At 43.1% G+C, this 17500-nt stretch overlaps 2 protein-coding genes across 3 annotated transcripts in view; one reads left to right on the forward strand and one right to left on the reverse strand.

The window, feature by feature from the left end:
• The window catches only part of dnaja2b (DnaJ heat shock protein family (Hsp40) member A2b), a 4919-nt gene extending 960 nt beyond the window's left edge, over positions 1-3959 (reverse strand). Inside the window, exons 1-9 of the mRNA XM_047152456.2 lie at positions 3746-3959; positions 2541-2600; positions 2185-2414; positions 1935-2015; positions 1704-1837; positions 1331-1527; positions 1033-1177; positions 546-673; positions 1-424 (exon numbers count right to left, since the gene is read on the reverse strand). The exon at positions 1-424 is cut by the window's left edge and continues 960 nt beyond it. Of these exons, the coding sequence (XP_047008412.1) occupies positions 236-424; positions 546-673; positions 1033-1177; positions 1331-1527; positions 1704-1837; positions 1935-2015; positions 2185-2414; positions 2541-2600; positions 3746-3823 (1242 nt within the window). The 5' untranslated portion in view covers positions 3824-3959 and the 3' untranslated portion in view covers positions 1-235. The remainder of the gene's footprint in view (positions 425-545; positions 674-1032; positions 1178-1330; positions 1528-1703; positions 1838-1934; positions 2016-2184; positions 2415-2540; positions 2601-3745) is intronic.
• Positions 3960-5750: 1791 nt separating this feature from the next.
• The window catches only part of ppp6r2b (protein phosphatase 6, regulatory subunit 2b), a 22859-nt gene continuing 11109 nt past the window's right edge, over positions 5751-17500 (forward strand). Inside the window, exons 1-16 of one of the 2 annotated variants that reach the window (XM_053677795.1) lie at positions 5751-5880; positions 6006-6079; positions 10355-10602; positions 10803-10989; positions 11314-11451; positions 11629-11694; positions 12485-12594; positions 13246-13359; positions 13781-13904; positions 14135-14287; positions 14395-14598; positions 14877-14941; positions 15300-15415; positions 15879-15964; positions 16194-16291; positions 16539-16590. In XM_053677795.1, the coding sequence (XP_053533770.1) occupies positions 10376-10602; positions 10803-10989; positions 11314-11451; positions 11629-11694; positions 12485-12594; positions 13246-13359; positions 13781-13904; positions 14135-14287; positions 14395-14598; positions 14877-14941; positions 15300-15415; positions 15879-15964; positions 16194-16291; positions 16539-16590 (1740 nt within the window). In that variant the 5' untranslated portion in view covers positions 5751-5880; positions 6006-6079; positions 10355-10375. Of the gene's footprint in view, positions 6080-10354; positions 10603-10802; positions 10990-11313; positions 11452-11628; positions 11695-12484; positions 12595-13245; positions 13360-13780; positions 13905-14134; positions 14288-14394; positions 14599-14876; positions 14942-15299; positions 15416-15878; positions 15965-16193; positions 16292-16538; positions 16591-17500 lie in introns of both variants that reach the window. The other variant, XM_053677794.1, reaches the window with a different exon arrangement.

Here is a 17500-nt window from a genome sequence, read left to right on the forward strand (position 1 = left end):
ATTCCGGATTCACAGCTGTCGCTTTTAGCGCAAGGAAAAAGAAGACCGCGTATTTTTGAGGCGAATCACGTAGCGGTGTGGTCTGACGTTAAGATACGGAGCTCGGACACAAAACGCGTGAAGGATGGCAGGTCTGGGCTGGAGAAGAGGAGGCGGAGGTTTTGTTCCAGGTGAGATGCACTGTGACTGAGCTCTGTGTGTGTGTGTGTGTGTGTGTGTGTGTGTGAGAGACATGTTACTGGTGGGCGCACTGCACCCCTGGCCCGTGAGGACCGCCCTCCTCATCCGAGCTGTCGTTATAGGCCTCACGCCGTTGACCTCCAGATGACCCCTGACTCACATCGAACTCCTGTAGGTCGACCTCCTCCGTGTCAGCCGTGATGACGGCGTCCTCGTCACGTGACGGTAACAGATACTCCAGTTCCTGCGCGCGCACACACACACACACACACACGCGCGCGCGCGCACACAAACGTAAGTGCGCTACACTATCCTTTATATAAACGTAGCATGTTTGATTGCGCATGTACGAGTTCGTGACTTACGGTTAGTTTCTCGGTACTGAGCCAGCCGCTATCCGGGAACCGAACGTCAAACTTGATGTAGAGATCTCCTTTCTCAAACGGGTTCCTGTACTCCGGCATTCCCTCTCCAGGCACCACCCTCATAGCACCTACAACACCAACACCACATTACACCAACCTCCACCCAGCAGTGACGCTCAGAAAATACATCACACGTTTAAACTATGTTCTATTGTGAATGACATACGGGTTTATGAGATTTGCAAATAGTTGCACTCTGTTTTTATTTACATTTTACACAGCGTCCCAACCTTTTTGGAATTGGGGTTGTAGTTAAACACAAGTTAATGCACTACTCGGTGTGAAAAGTGTGAAGGGAGTGACCTGTACTGACTACGTTCACTCACCACAGGCATCAGCCACCTAGAAAACGTACACACCTGGCATGATTCATGTCATATACAGGAAGGACACACCCACACACACACACACACACACACACACACACCTGGCTCGATGACCTTTCCAGCAGGGTATTTGATGAGGAGGTGTCGCCCATCAAGGTGTGTGACAGTGAGCTGGAAGCCGCACAGCGCCTCCACCAGGCCGATTGTCTGGCACATGTGCAGGTTATTACCTTCTCTGCGGAACTCCTACACACACACACACACACACACACACACACACACACACACACACACACACACACACTGTATTAACATTTGTTATATAAACTATCTATACTGCTGCTAGAGTGAATTTTAATCGTGTGTGTGTGTGTGTGTGTGTGTGCGCGCGTGCAAGACCTCGTGTTCCTTCTCCTGCAGCACCAGTATAATATCTCCAGGATCGGTGTTGGGAGACTGATCCGCTTCTCCACTGAACGTGATCTTCTGCCCGTGTCTCATTCCCTTATCCACGTGCACCTCCAGCGTCTTCACCTCCTTACACACCTTACGGCCCTCGCACTGTTTGCACCGGTCCCTCTCACTGATCACCTCACCTGTTCACAACACACACGAGTTCTGGACTGTGATTGGTCAGGAGGTGTTGATGAATTCTCTATAACAGCATCTCTGACAGTAGTGCAGGTTTACATTAACGCGCATATATATATTTATTAACATTATATAATTTATATGATATTTATATCACACTACGAGTGATGATTTTCCTCACCTTCGCCACTGCAGTCGTTACACACCGTCTGCATTTGTTGGACCATACCAGGAGCCAGCTGTCTGATCATGATCCTCATCCCTCTGCCTCTGCACGCCGTACACTTCTGCACCGCGCCCGTCTTCCCCCCCTGACTGAACACACACACACACACACACAGTTTACTCCCTTATTCTGAATCACAGATCGTTTAGAGTATTAGTCTCGACTTTGTTTATTTTTCTCCTTCACCCGTTGCAGGCGCTACACAGGACGTTCTTGCTCAGCTGGAGTTTGGTGGTTTTGCCGTTGTAAAGATCTTCTAATGACACCCTGGCACCCAGAAATAAAAGAGGTATAAATAAATAAATAAACAAACAAACAAACAAACAAACAAACATACAGCTAGTACGGTTATCTCGCTTTACTATTCTAAGCAGAGAAGGAAGCCGGGCAGGTAATGCGTAAATCACACTGATTATAACACACACGCTGGACTCACTTGAGCGGATGCACCATGTCCTCTCCCCTCCGCCGTCCCCCGTTTCGGTTCCTGCTGCTCTGACCGCCCATGAACCCAAACAGACCTCCACCGAAAATGTGGGAGAAAATGTCCTCCATCCCGGCTCCTCCTCCTCCTCCTTCACGCAGGCCCTGCTCTCCATACCGGTCATACAGCTCCTTCTTCTCAGGGTTAGTCAACACCTCGTACGCAAAGCTGATCTCCTTAAACTGACACACACACACACACACACACACACACACACACACACACACACACACTCATTAAGGTTCAGACTCCACGTTCACTCTCAGGCTCGTTAGTGAAGCTCTGCGTGACGACAGGACGTCTCTTACCTTGTCTCCTGCATTGGGATTCTTATCAGGGTGATATTCTTTCGCCAGCTTGCGATACGCCTGTAATAAACACGTAATTAATCATTCTAACATTCAAGTCAGATTTAAAATTCAGAAAAAAGTGTCTGTGGTGTACGAACGGGTGTGTGAATGTGTATGTGATTGTGCCGTGCGATGGACTGGCACGCCATCCAGGGTGTACCCCACCTTGTGACCCGCGACCCTGAAGGATAAGTGGTGTAGAAGGTAGACGGATGGAAAACTTCATCTCTAGCTTTTGAACATGACAGTTGACCTACATCGTACGTCATTTCTCTGAGCGTATACGTTCTTCCCGAGCCGATGCACTGGAACACGTTTTGAATAGTCTTGCACGAAACTTTCCCAGTACTATAAATTAGACCGCTTTAGGGGTGGAGCTATGCATGAGCTCAGATTGTCACTGATGTCACTAAATAAACGCCACCGTTTTGGACATCTGATATGCAAATTATTAGGCTAGTTTACGAGCAGATAGCTACGTTGGTTAAAGTTCATGACATGAAACTGTGAAGGCAGCAGGAGGAGATGGGGGCGTTTCCAAATTTGCATAGTCTTGCATATTCATAGATATGAAAATAAAAGTGTAGTTGTTCCTCAGCTCTTTATTTTTATTTCATTTTAATTTGTTGTTCTATACAAATTAATTTAACGCTTTAAAAGATCTTAGGACGTAAACACAAATATTTACATTTACATTAAATGAGTGGTGTGGATTTACAGAGTGTAATAAATATATATTTTTAAAGTCACGTTCTAAAATCACAATTTCACCCCTCATCAGGATTTATAATAATTAATCTGTATAATTCTATATATAGACCATTTTAATCTGTATAATTCGGAGAATAAAATAATAAAAAGGAGTTGTTATTTCAGGTGTATGCTAGTCAGGTATGCTAGCGCGGAAAACAGCATCTTTTGTCAGGATTCACAGCCACAACATCCTCTCTTTTTCTGCCACTGAAGATTACAAATGAAATTACAAACATAAGATTATTAATTTTGATTATGTTATTAAAGTCATGAAGGCCTGGCTCGGATTTTAAAGTACACACAGGAGAATAACACACACCGGTTTATGCTAACCCTGCCGCAGAGGGCTAGCTCAGCACCCCGGCCCAGACCACCTCTCTCCCGGAGAAAGCTCTAGAAATACACGCTACCTTTTTCAGCTCGTTCTCGGTAGCCGTAGGAGAAACTCCGAGGATGTCGTAGAGTTTGGTGTCCACTACATTCGCCATGTCTGCAAACTGCACCGAGGTGACGACGACAACAACCGAACCGAACCCAACCGAACCGGACCGGGGGGAAGGATAACGAACCGAGGAAAAGAAAAGCCGGCTGTTTTTATTTTTTCCACATCCACATTCCGACAAACCCCGCCCCTTCACTGTGATTGGCTAGTCGTGATTATTCACAAGCTTGTTTAATGATTGGATGGTTCAGAAGATGTTACGTAACCATAGCAACCAGGGAAAACAGCGGAAGTTGAGCGGTGTCGATAATAATAATAATAATGATAATAATAATAATAATAACAATAATAATAATAATCAGCGCTTGTTCAACGTTATTTTATTTAATAAATGATACTTTTTATGATTTGTGGTATCTTATTTTTTATATCTTATAATTAATTTCTTCTTCTTCTTCCACTTATTATTATTATTAGTGGTGCTTGAAAAACACTATTATTATTATTATTATTATTATTATTATTATTATTATTATTATTATTATTATTATTATTATAGCACCTTTCGGTTTAACTCCAAAAAAAGTTCTGTACATATAAAAAAATGAAAGGTTTAAACAATATTCGTGATAAAGTACAACCTGAATTCTGAATAAATCATAACTATATGAAAAAGACGATTAAAACTACTAGCCTATGGAAATTATGAAAAATTATTATTTTTTTGTTTTTAAAGAAAATAATTATAAAAAGGTGTTGAACTGCTAACTATTCTGATTGGTCAGACAGTGTTGATTAATTTTCTATAACAATTGGATGTTTTCTATAAATTAATATAATGTAGCTAGCCGAATAATAACTGGGTTAAAATATGTTTTTCCTTAACAAATAAACATGTGTCATTGTTGAGAAGTTGTTGTTGAATATTTCTGTAAGGAGGCATTTTATTACAATTAAATATTATTATTATTACAACAAGTTTTCAGATATAAGACAACATTAAAAAGTAATTGAAAATTGATTTTTTTTTATAAAAATGAAGTGCCGTTCTTTAACAAAAACAAAATTGTAGCTATAGCAATTTGTTTAGGTAATTAGGCCTATTATAAATGAATTTTTTGTATATAATTTTTGAATACAGTCTCAGTATGACAGCTGTAACTCTTCACTGTAAAACAGAGTAACATTTTACAAAGTCATTATGTGACGCTGGTTAAAGATTTATTTAGACCAGTTTCCTCCTGTAGATGTCCTACTTTGACCTATTTATCGCTTCCCTAAAACAGCAGACCTGGCAACCCAGATCAGCTCCGCTTAAACACTGAAAGTCTTCCAGTTCAGCATCAATTTAAATCACACTGAATACAGATTTAAATCACACTGATTATAGAAGAAGAACTTACGTGTGTATTTATAGATTTATATATATTAGACACATTGTGCTGCTTTGTGCAGTGCTGTAGCAGGTTAGAGGTTGTGACATGCGCAGTGCGTCGGGCGGAGGGGAGGGGGGGAGGGGGCGGAGGGGGAGGGGCGGAGGGACGGGAGCGGGATGGATGGAGGCGCGGCGCAGAGTTAAAGGAGTGTCCTTGAATAATCAAGTGTCCGACAGTAATAATAGTTCCCGGTTCTGTCAGTGTTTCCACGTTGTTTTCGTGTATTTCTCACTCCTCTGTTATGGGGTATAATGGGGTATTATGGGGTATAATGATGTGATTTGAGATCTCTGGGTGTAATAGATCTTAGACCAGCTCCAGCTCCCATTTCCAAATAAAACCGTGTAATAAAGTAAAAGTGCATTATTATCCTCCGCTTCATTTAACGCAGCACACTCAGTGGGATTTCCACCAACACTTGCACTTCATGTCCAGCCAAATCCCTGCGTGTTTCAGTTCAAACAAATCCCAAACGCGACGATTAAAAGCCTCCATAACTTTAAAAACCCGAGCGCGCCGCTGCTGCCTGCGCGCTCCCGTTACCGCGTCCGCCATTTTAACTCAAATAAACATGTCAGAAGAGCTTATTTTGCTCTCCTAACCCAGGACTCGGGATCTGGAATTAACTGTGTGTGTGTGTGTGTGTGTGTGTGTGTGTGGAGGACAGGTGAGGAGACAGCAGGGTGGGGGAATCTCATCTCAGTGCATTGTGTTGCAGCAGGACGCAAACAGCGCGCGCCGCCGATATTCCTCTTCCTCTTCTTCTTCTTCTTATTAATATTATTATTATAGGTTTGTTTATTAAACGTGAGACGATCCGAGCTGCTGAGTCGGACAGCTTTACACGGACTGCTGAGGCATTAAAGGTGAGTGTTCTGGAGAAGAATGTGAAGTCCGAAGGGAGCTGGACTGGGTTTATTATCTAGAGCGCGCTGGGAGACACAAGCGGCCGGTTCGGTGTTAATACAAACCAACCGAACATGACGCACTCCAGCCCAACGCGGTTATACATGCATCACACACACACACACACACACACACACACACACACACACGTATACATGTGGGCCAGCACAATCCGTAATACCGATTGCAGTGTGATTATTGTGTTCAGACTGAACACAACTCCGAATATAGCTCATTAAATACTAAAGAGCTGTCATTTAAAATGTTTCTAGCTGATTAGTCATCATTTATAGATGCTCGGATAACGTATCTCTCTCTGTGTGTGTGTGTGTGTGTGTGTGTGTGTGTGTGGAGCCACATTATTTGTATAGCGTTTTTAACAATAGACACGGTCACAAAGCATTTTACATAAATCTGTATCTGTAGATCTAAATCCATAATGAGCCATGCACAGGTGACTGTGGCAAGGAAAAACATCCTGAGAAGACATGAGGGAGAACCTTCTGCGGGGAACCAGAGTCATAAGGGGACCGGTACTCCTCTGGGTACTCTTGACCGGATAGTGCGCTTCTAAATAATTATAAATGAGTATACGGGTATAAAGGAGTAAAGACAATCAGTAGTGAGCGTGTTGAAAGGTCTGGAGGTTTCATTGACTCTTCGTTAGGTTTTTAAGGATGATGCTCTTTGTGATAAGTTCTGTGTTGGTGGTGGTGGTGGTGGTGGTGGTGGTGTTCTAGTGCCAAACAAATCTCTTGTATCAATGATCAGTGAGAAATCCTGGACCTGGTTTATCACGGTTAGGTCTATGATACCACGTATAACATCACATACTCCTGACGTTCTTCTCGAGGAGCCGTGAAGCCGAGTGCCCTGTGGAATGACGCTAAGGTTACACTGTGATGTTTATCAGGAGACGCTACACACATAGAGAACAATACGGTCAGGCAGTCGTACGTCTCGGACATCGTTAAAGGATCTTCTCGAGTACAAACTGTGAACCGGTGTCTCTCGGATCACTACGGAGCGGTCAGCGAGCTGTACCTGCTGTAGAGCTAGAACCAAACACGCGGTGTAACGCTGGAAACAGCTGCCAGGGCATCTCAGATATTCCCCACATCTGGTCATCTTTAATCCCAGACTTCCTTTGACACTTACCTACGTGTTGTTTGTTTTTTCTTTTTTTCTTTTTCAAAATGTCCTCATTTGTGTCCTATTTATAGTAAGTCCTTATATTTTTCCTGTTAGTTATATTTTACACGCTCAGAGGAAAGCGCTATCCGCCGTCTTTCGCATACACGAGCACACAGATGCTCACGATTGGCTAGTGTTGCTGTGATTGACAGCAGAAAGAGAGTATGCCCCTCCCACGCGGAGAGTGTGGCCAGTTTTGCTCTCTTTGCCACGCATGGCTGTGATAGGATCTCGCGATTTCCTGACCACACAGCAGCACTTCTCGGGTAGAAATCCGCAGGTGAGATGATCCGCTGAGGTAAGGGTGAGGAAGAGGTGTTTTGGGAAGTGCAGATCTTTAGGGTGTCCACCCGAAAGTGAGCTTGTTCATTAGGGAGCTGAATCTTCATCCGTGGTCCTGTAAAGCTGCTTTCCGAATGAGTCGTGAGTCATGAAGTGGGAGTTTTGGGAATCATTTTGAAGTGTTCCTGATTTTTCTTTGATGTTGTAAAGGATGGTTTGAGTGGTCAGTTTTAGGCCATACACACGATTAGGCTCATATTTACGATCTATCCTCTGTCTGTGTGGCAGTTTTACAGCACTGGGAATATAAATGAGATACAAACAATAGATTAGAATAGAAACATTTCTAAAGCGCTTGAATGAATAATTACAGCTGAGCAGGTGGGAAACCATCCGAGGATCATGTGAACGTAGCATTATTCACCAACACTTTCCTTTTGTGTTCTTGGTTTTCTCAGTCCGCGCACACACACACACACACACACACACACACACACACACACACACACACACACACACACACCCTTTAAAGCAAAGTCAGGTTCAAACATGCACTCGAAGTGGTTTTATATGAGCTAGAAGGCCTGTGTTCATGTTCCACCCAGTTCCCATCTCTCGTCCTCATCCCGGTGCTCCTGACTCTCATTTCCTGGATGATTTGATAATCAAATCCGTTTGTTTTTTGTCTGTATTTTCCCGTCGCTGCCCTTTCGCTCTCGCTTCTCCCATTTAATCCTGAAGTACAGATTTTAAAAGCCTGTGTTTTTTGGTAAAACTTGTTCGTTAGGACTTTTGAGCGCCAAGTGACTCGTACGATCAGAAATGCTTTTAGGTCATTTGTATTTTTGCAACATGATTCGACTTGAATCAATAAATGAGTCAAATCAGAAGAACGAGTGTTCAGTTCAGAGGTTTTTTCAGTAGTCTGGAAGTTAAGAGTCGGTGTGTATAAACCAGTGAGAGAACTGTGATGATATGAAGGCTGTAGCTGAAAATGTCAGTGTGCTGATGATTAAACCCTCAATTCTTATTAATAAATACTTATTATCCTGAACTCCTGCGTGCTGCGGAGTTTTACGTTTATGTTTAATTGATTAATCACATCTATGAATCTATATGCAGAACATGTATGTAATGTATATGTAGAGTTATAAATGCCAATGACCCACTCGTGTATACGTGCACTGCACAGGATCATGTAAATAATGTATAGTGTATATGCAGGAAATGGATCCTGTAATAAGATCTGCTCATCCGGTGGAGCGGTCGACGTCATTTCCTTCACAAAGCCTGAAATAGCACAGTAGCCGAGTCAGCACTTTTTTATTTATTTATTAAATTTTTCATTCAGCCAGCGAGTGTTTAAAGCAGCAGTGTGCAACTTTTATCAGCTGTGATTTGAATTTCATTTTTCTCCTGCAACTTTGTTAAAACTGTGCATTCATGTTTGAGTTACCTTATAAGAAATGGAGGCGGGGCTCTGTTTCAGGCAGGGGGAGGAGCTTATTTTTTCAGGGCTGGAAAAACTCAAACAGAAGCTTGGAGGCCCATTTATCAAACTTGACTTCAATTGATTTGATGCATTTAAAATGTATGAAGTAAAAAAAAATGTAAAATAGATAAATAATTTGTGGTAAATAAATAAAGCGCGACTAACAGCAGTGACAGAAAAACGAAAATAACAACATGTATGTAACACATAAAATATACAATACAAAATGTATAAATTAAATTAATGACTGTGGTAATTAAAATAATGTAAAAGTACCATGCTATTAAAAGTAAGGCAAATAATTAAATTAAATAAAAAAGCAGACATAACTATTTCAGAATCTCACTCTCTCACCTCTCTCTCCTTCTGTCACTCCCTCTCACTCTCTCACCTCTCTCTCTCACCTCTCTCTCTCACTCTCTCCCTCTCACTCTCTCACCTCTCTCTCTCACTCTCTCCCTCTCACTCTCTTACCTCTCTCTGTCTTTTTATATATATATATATAAGTTTATATAAGGTTTCTGTAAGGAGATGTTTATGTAACGTGTAAGGAAGGAGTCTCCAGTGTCAGCGCTGTGTAACAGTCCGAGGTAAAGCTCTTCGAGAGAGAAAAACGAGAGGCTGGAGAGGGAACGACTGTTTATAGCTGCTGTAACGTAAATATCGTTCTTTAATTAAAAAAACTGTAATTGTTGTTAAATCGCTGCAGTATAAGTGGAATAAAAGACCAGGGGACGTGCTGTTATAGGAAAATAATCAGCGTCCGGGTTATTACATTAACTCCACTTCATCACTCCACCCCAGTGTGTTTTTATTCCTTCCTTACAAATTAAAATGAAAGTTAATAATATCAGGGTTCTTTCTTCCCATTCGTAACTTTATACCGGGTCGTATAGTGCTGCGGCTTATTTATTTGTTTGTTTCTGTCTAATTCTATTTCTGCTGATCATTTAAAAGATTTACGTCCAGTTAATGTGACGAAGGAGCATCTTATTGATTGAAAGATTTATACATTTGTTCAGTTAAAAAGATAAAACGATGAGATGCAATGAAACCGTTATGTTTCAGATGAGATGGAGATGAGGGAACACTAATGCTTTTTAGTCAGTAGTCTAGGTACATTTTCCACAGTAATGTGTAAAGATGAGATAAAAGGATTGTCTGAGTGATTGTGATGATGTTGAGTAAAATGTCGGTGATCTGTGATGGTATTCCCTGAGAGCTCAGATTCCATATCGCTGGTGTCTGATCTTCTCTCCGTGTACAGTTCCGGTGCGAGGCCGCAGCCATGTTCTGGAAGTTTGACCTCCACACGGCGTCTCAGGTGGAGAAGCTGCTGGAGAAGGACGACGTGACGCTGACGGAGCTGCTGGATGAAGATGACGTGCTGCAGGAGTGTAAGGCTCAGAACCAGCGCCTCCTCCTCTTCCTCACTCAGGACAGCAGCTTACAGGAGCTTCTCAGCCTCATCACACACGAGCCCCCTAGTGACCGCGAGGAGAAACTGCGCTACAAGTAAGGACACAACAAAAGGGTGTGTCTTAAGATTTCTTTATTAGAAAGAGAAAAAAAAAGTACATCGGCCCGTTACACACAGACAGTTTAGTACGAGAAATAGATTCTTCAGTCGTATCTTCTTTCCGGCCAATCGGCTGATTCTGTTTGTTCACCGTAGTGCGCACGCATTTCTTTCCCCCCCTCTCTCTGCTCCTCAGGTATGCCAACATGGCGTGTGAGCTGCTCACGTGTGACGTATCGGTCATTAATGATAAAGTGGGCGGAGACGATTCTCTCCTGAACATGCTTTACAGCTTCCTGGAGCAGGATCCGCCACTAAACCCGCTCCTCGCCTCCTTCTTCAGCAAAACATTCGGCAGCCTGATCAGCCGGAAAACCGAGCAGGTGCACGTGGGAATCGTTTTATTGTAGGAATTAACTCAGACGCCAAACAGCTGTGATTATAAAGTGTTAAGGCGTAGAGACATAGATCTGTTCTTAAGCCTCGCTCATGATTGTTTGGTTGTTGTTGTTGTTGTTGTTGTTGTTGGTGACTGGCTCTTTTCACTGAGTCAGATCATTTGACTCGGCTCATCAATGAGTCGACTCTTAAATGACTCACCACCATTTTGTTTTGAATCGGACAAACCAGCACTTTTATTTATTTTAGTAGACGTCTGTGCTCTGTGATTTTACCCTGCACCTTGTTCACGCCATCTTGTCTCGCAGACAATCAGCTTCCTGAGGAAGAAGGAGGGATTTCTAGGGTTGGTGTTGAAGCACATGTACGTGTCGGCCATGATGGACCTCCTGCTGCGCCTCATCAGCTGTGTGGAACCGGTTCAGCTCCGACACGACATCCTCACCGTGAGTCGCACCGTCCCACTGCTCTGTATAGGGATAATAAATACACATTAGGCTACGCTTTACGCTACGCACAACAGGAAGTGAATATAATCTGTGTTTTGTTAAAATTCTACATTAATCATGCTGTGTGTGTGTGTGTGTGTGTGTGTGTGTGTGTGTGTGTGTGTGTGTTTTTAGTGGCTGGATGAAGAGAAGCTTATTCAGAGAATAACCGAGTTAATTCAGCCTCATACTGATAGTGAGGTCAGTCTCATTCCTGTTAAAATAGCATTTAAATTTGACTTCATTATTATTTAAATTCATTTGAATATTAATGAGTATAACATGAGCAGGAGTGATGCTGTGTTTTTAAGCACGGAGCCATCTTCTACTTATTTTCCTCCAGAATACAGGGTGGCCGAATCCAGAATAGCTTCCTGTTGAGTACAGATGCTCATTATATAGTGTATAATATACAGCGCCCTCCATTAATATTGGCACCCTTATTACACATAAGCAAAGAAGGCTGTGAAAAATTGTCTTTATTGTTTAACCTGTTGATCTTTTGTTAAAATTCACAAAAATACTGAGGTTTATCCAAAAAATCTCTTTGTTAAATACAGGTGTATATTAGTGGAGCGCACTGTAATAGTGCGCTAGATAAGCACTGATGAAAATCAACCAACTTAATTAAAAGCTGGGGAAAAAAGCACAGATTATTTAGAGATATTTTTTTTTCTTGCATGAAGCAACACACGGGTCATTTAGCCAAATGAAATGTGTTTTAATACGCGTTTTAACATATATAAAGTGTCTAAAAAAAAACCTCAAATGAATTAAAATGGTTTAACATTGTTTTTGGACCAGATGTAATTATGTAAATAGTATGCAAATTTGAATTATAATTGAAGAGAGTAATTAATTCTGACAGCCACAATAATCCCATGATGATTTCATGTGCTTTATATTCTTATTAACTGAGCTGTAGACCAGGAAAATTTAAGAGGTGTGTGTGTGTGTGTGTGTGTGTGTGTGTGTGTGTGTTGGCTGACAGAGGCAGTCGAATGCCTCTCAGGCTCTGTGTGACATCATCCGCATGGGTCGTGATCAGCCCGGACTGCAGGAGCTGTCAGGTTCTGACCCCCTGCTCGCTACACTGGAGCTGTGAGTGTGTGAGTGTGTGAGTGTGTGAGCCAGAGTGCATGTGAGAGACACGTGCCAGGGAGCATGAGAGCATGTACAAAGGTCAGTGTGTACACAGTCCTCTCCAGAAGTATTGGAACACCAAGGCCGATTCTATTATTTTCTCTCTACATCGGAAACATTCGGGTTTGAGAACCGTAGATCAGAATTCCAGATTTCATTTCCTGATGCATATATTATATATATATATATATATATATATATATATATATATATATATATATATATATATATATATATATATATATATATATATATATAAAATAAAACTTCAAGACTGATGTGTTCCTATACTTTTGCTCACCTAATAATTGTGTGGTGTGATACAGAAGGTTCTGTGTTTTATGGTGTGTAACACGTCTAGATTTATTAAACACCTCAACTCTCGTCTCATCTCCATCTTCTGATCTCAGACCCAGACGTCTCTGGTGTAGAGCACACACACATGAACTGGCCTTGTGTTCCTAGAGGTTCGGAGGGGAGTGTGTGTGTGTGTGTGTGTGTTCATTCTAATTTATTAATATTAGATGTTATTAGTGATCAGTTGAAAGCATTCAGAAAACGTGTGTGTGTGTGTGTGTGTGTGTGTGTGTGTGTGTGTGTGTGTGTCAGACAGCAGAGTGTGGAATCTCTGTTAAAGAACATGTTTGAGGGAGAGAAGAGTGAAGTCTGCATAGTTAACGGGACTCAAGTTTTACTCGCTTTATTGGAGACTCGCAAAACAGGGTGAGTAACACACACACACACACACACACACACACACACACAGATCAGGAAGGACGCTTGGAACAGTTATTACAGATTCAACACTACACCTAAAAGTTCATTAGGCACAAAAAGACAATCTTCTCTCTCCTTTAACAACCTGAAGCACACGGTTCACTCGCAGGTGACCTGCTGTGTCCCGGATCAGGGTTCAGGTGTCAGGTGCGTACCTGAGTTCAGGTAGAGGTTCTGCAGGGCAGACTGATGAAAACGTTTTCACCGAACTGTGAATTTGACCTTCGATTTGAGACAGCTGGGCTTTCTAATGTGACTCCTTATAAGTAACAGATGTGTTCTTGAATAAACCCTGACGGAGTGGGTGTGTGTGTGTGTGTGTGTGTGTGTGTGTGTGTGTGTGTGTGTGTGTGTGTGTGTGTTACAGGGTGGAGCTGATAGATCCGGGATCTCAGACTCTGAATCAGTCGTATTCTGTAAACAACAGCATCTTATTGGGCATTGAGGCGCATCTGAAGCACTACCGCCATCTGCTGCTCGAGCCACCTAAGGTACACACACACACACACACACACACTCTTGAGCACACAGTCACACCATTATTTGGAATAAACTACAGCATTAAAAATAAGTTTGTAAAATTTGAGGGGTTTTTTTTCACTAATCGTGCCAATCATAAGGCTCCACCCACAACCTCCAGAGAAACTCCACCCACTTTCATAGGTACAGTTATGTGCAGTAGTTTAAAGGTAAAGCGTTAAATGATCTGTGTCTCGTACAGAAGTGCAGCATGTTGACGACTCTCGGGGTTCTGGAGGAGCCGTTCGGGAACGCTCGACTTCACGCCTGCAGGCTGATGGCCGCTCTGCTCAACACCCGTGCTCCCAGAATGCACCAGGAGCTCTGCCGACTCGACATGATCAACCTGCTCCTGGTCAGAACTTTGCTGTTCTCAGATTCTCCACATTTTTGTTTTGTTTGTTTTAAAAAAAAAAAATCCTAATCAGTGCCTTCTCACACCTCCACGCGCTCCTGTTCCAGGACCTGTTTTTTAAATTCACCTGGAACAATTTCCTCCATGTTCAAGTGGAGCAGTGTGTGTCGGCCATCCTCAATCAGACGGCACCTGACGGGACGGTGGAGGACAGCCCGGAGCCGAAACGACCCGAGAACACACTCGCGGACACGGCTCACGCGCAGCACGGAGACGCAGCCATGTTCTCACACCAAGATCTCCTCACGCATGTAAGATATCTGGTCATGTTCAGGACTTAAAAGTGCGTTGGGAAGAATTTAGTGGTTAGCTAAATAAATGGTGGTGAACTATCGAAACATGCGAGTGCTTAATTTACTCATTGACTCCGCCTACTGTCCACACCCATGTTACACAAAGCCCCGCCTCCTAGACTTTCTAGACTTTCACTTATGACAACGTTTGGGGAAACATTGGGAAAAATCGGATTTGTTATAGAGTGTGTGTGTGTGTGTGTGTGTGTGTGTGTGAGTGTGTGTGTGTGCTGAAGCTGTTTCAGACCTGCAGATTGGTACAGCGGATTCTCGACGCTTGGGAGGAGAACGAAAGAACACAGTAAGAGCTACGGGAAAACTTAATGTGATCTGTAATACATGCTGGTGTGTGTGTGTGTGTGTGTGTGTGTGCGCGTGTGTGTGTGTGTGTGTGTGTTTAGGTCTTTGTAAGTACCAAAAATAATTTAAGATCCTCATAAAGATAGGTGAGATGTCTTCACAAACCCGGTCCTCAGTAAATTAATAAATGAAAGTGCTAGAAGATTTTCCTCTGGTTACTGAGGTTCGGTTTCGGTGTATCAATAATTAGCTAATTAGTAACTGATGTGTTAATGGCATGTCCTCACTAAGTGGTGTGTGTGTGTGTGTGTGTGTGTGTGTGTGTGTGGTGTGTGTGTGTGTGTGTGTGTGCGTGTCAGGTCTGAGGGTGGCATGAGGAGGGGCTACATGGGGCATCTGACCCGGATAGCGAATGCGGTGGTACACGGTGTGGAGACAGGAGCTGCTCAGGGTCACGTCACGCAGCTTATAGACGGTACGAACGGATTCATTCGTAAATGATTCGCGGGAGCGTTTACACGAGGTGTGTTGCGCATGAAAATGTTTCACTCCCGAGTTTGTGTGCATTTCTCGATACGGAGACTCGTTAACGTGAAACTCGACCGATCGTCTTCAGATGGTTTAATTGTCCGAGTTTCCGCGATTTTATAAAATACAGATTACGTGGTCACGTTCGGATCGTTATTTATTTCAGTCACTTCATGTTAAAGTCTCGACAGGAAATGATTACAAAATAAATCCATTAAGTAACGCAACTAATCCTAGCGGTTGGATCAGGAGAACAGTAACGGCTCCGTATAAGCGGAGGAGTCGGTGTGTGTCGGGGGTGGGCTAGTCGGCGTATGGGGGGGGGGGGGGGGGGGGAGTCGGTGTGCGTCGGGGGAAGTCGTGGTGTTGCTCTTTGTAATTGTGTGTGTGTGTGTGTGTGTGTGACACAGATCTACCTGAGGATTATAGAGAACGTTGGCAGAAATTTGTGGACGAAACGTTAGCAGAGACGAACAAGAAAAACGCAGTGGATCTGGTAAGTTAAATAAGAACGGGGAGAAACGTGATGCAGCGAAGATTTCCTGTAGATCACTGAATCTTCACCAACAGCACAGAACCTGTTTATGTATAATGTTTACATTTTATTTTTATTTTATTTATGTCATCGACACTGGAAAGAAAGCAGAGAACAAATTTACCAGCGTGTGTGTGTGTGTGTGTGTGTGTGTGTGTGTGTGTGTGTGTGTGTGTGTGTGTGTTTTCAGGTCTTTTCTGACTACCAGATCCAGCAAATGACGGCGAACTTTGTTGACCAGTTTGGGTTTAATGATGATGAGTTTGGGGAACACGACGACGGCATCAAGTAACTTCACTTCCTCATCAATGTGTAAAGTACAGGAGTCTGATAACGAGCGGCGTCTCGCCTTCACACAACCTGTTTCACTTCTAATACCTCAGAGCATTGTGTGTTGGCCTCAATCCATTTTTAGTATCATCATTTCACTGTGTGTGTGTGTGTGTGTGTGTGTGTGTGTGTGTGTGTGTGTGTGTGTGTGTGTGATTATTGTGTAGTACCCCTGCTCAGGTTTCTGTATCTGTCTGCTTTTCAGTGCGGCGTTTAATCGCATCGGAGGAATCAAATGCAATCTGGTGGATGAAGGCGTGAGTTTTACCTTCTTCTTTAATCCCATTCCAACCTGTCCTTTAGTTACAATATGCAGTCAAAAGTATTCACCCCCCAGTGCAAATCAGGTTTATTGTCAGAATGTACAGACTTTCAGCTGTTTGTGATGAACAAAGCAAACAAAAGCGATTGGAACAGTTCGACACAACGGATGCTTCAAGCGTTTCCCCCAAATCCAACTGAAACGCGATTTATAATGACTTCTCCAGTCTCAAAATTATTCACCCCCCTGAATAGAATCCCTCACAACAGCACAAATATTCAAAACAGGTGTCGTCTCAAGCACACCTGATATAAACTAATCAAGGGCTTCATTAGCTGCTCCAGGTGTGCTTGAGCTGGAACACATGAAATACCTGAACTGGCTCGGGGCAGAAATACCTGTATGAGATACCTGGACGGGGCAGAAAAAGGAAACTATCGACGGCTGCAAGCAGCTTTGTGAGAAGGCAGGTTGTGAAAAACCCTCGAGTGACTGTAAAAGACCTGCAGCGAGACTCGGTGTAACAGACACTGAGGTGTCAGTGAGCACAGTAAGGTGTGTACTAAACGCAGAAGGTTTCAATGCCAGAACTCCAAGACGTTCAGCACTACTGACCCAAAAGCACAAGAACAGTCGCTCAGAATCATATTAACAATCCACAGGAGTTTTGGGATTCAGTTCTGCGGAGCGATGAAACTAAACTGGAACTTTTCAGCACGACGGATCAGCGGTACGTCTGGAGGAAGAAGAATGGAGAAAGAACACTCTGTCCACAGTCGAGCATGGTGGGGGCTCGGTGATGCTCTGCGGCTGCTCTGCATCCTCTGGCACTGGAGACCTGCAGCGTGCGGGAGGAGAGATGGATTCTGAGGTATCAGGAAATCCCAGGAGAAAACCTCATGCCG

Source organism: Ictalurus punctatus, chromosome 4 (genome assembly GCF_001660625.3).
Source record: "Ictalurus punctatus breed USDA103 chromosome 4, Coco_2.0, whole genome shotgun sequence".
NCBI lineage: Eukaryota > Metazoa > Chordata > Actinopteri > Siluriformes > Ictaluridae > Ictalurus > Ictalurus punctatus.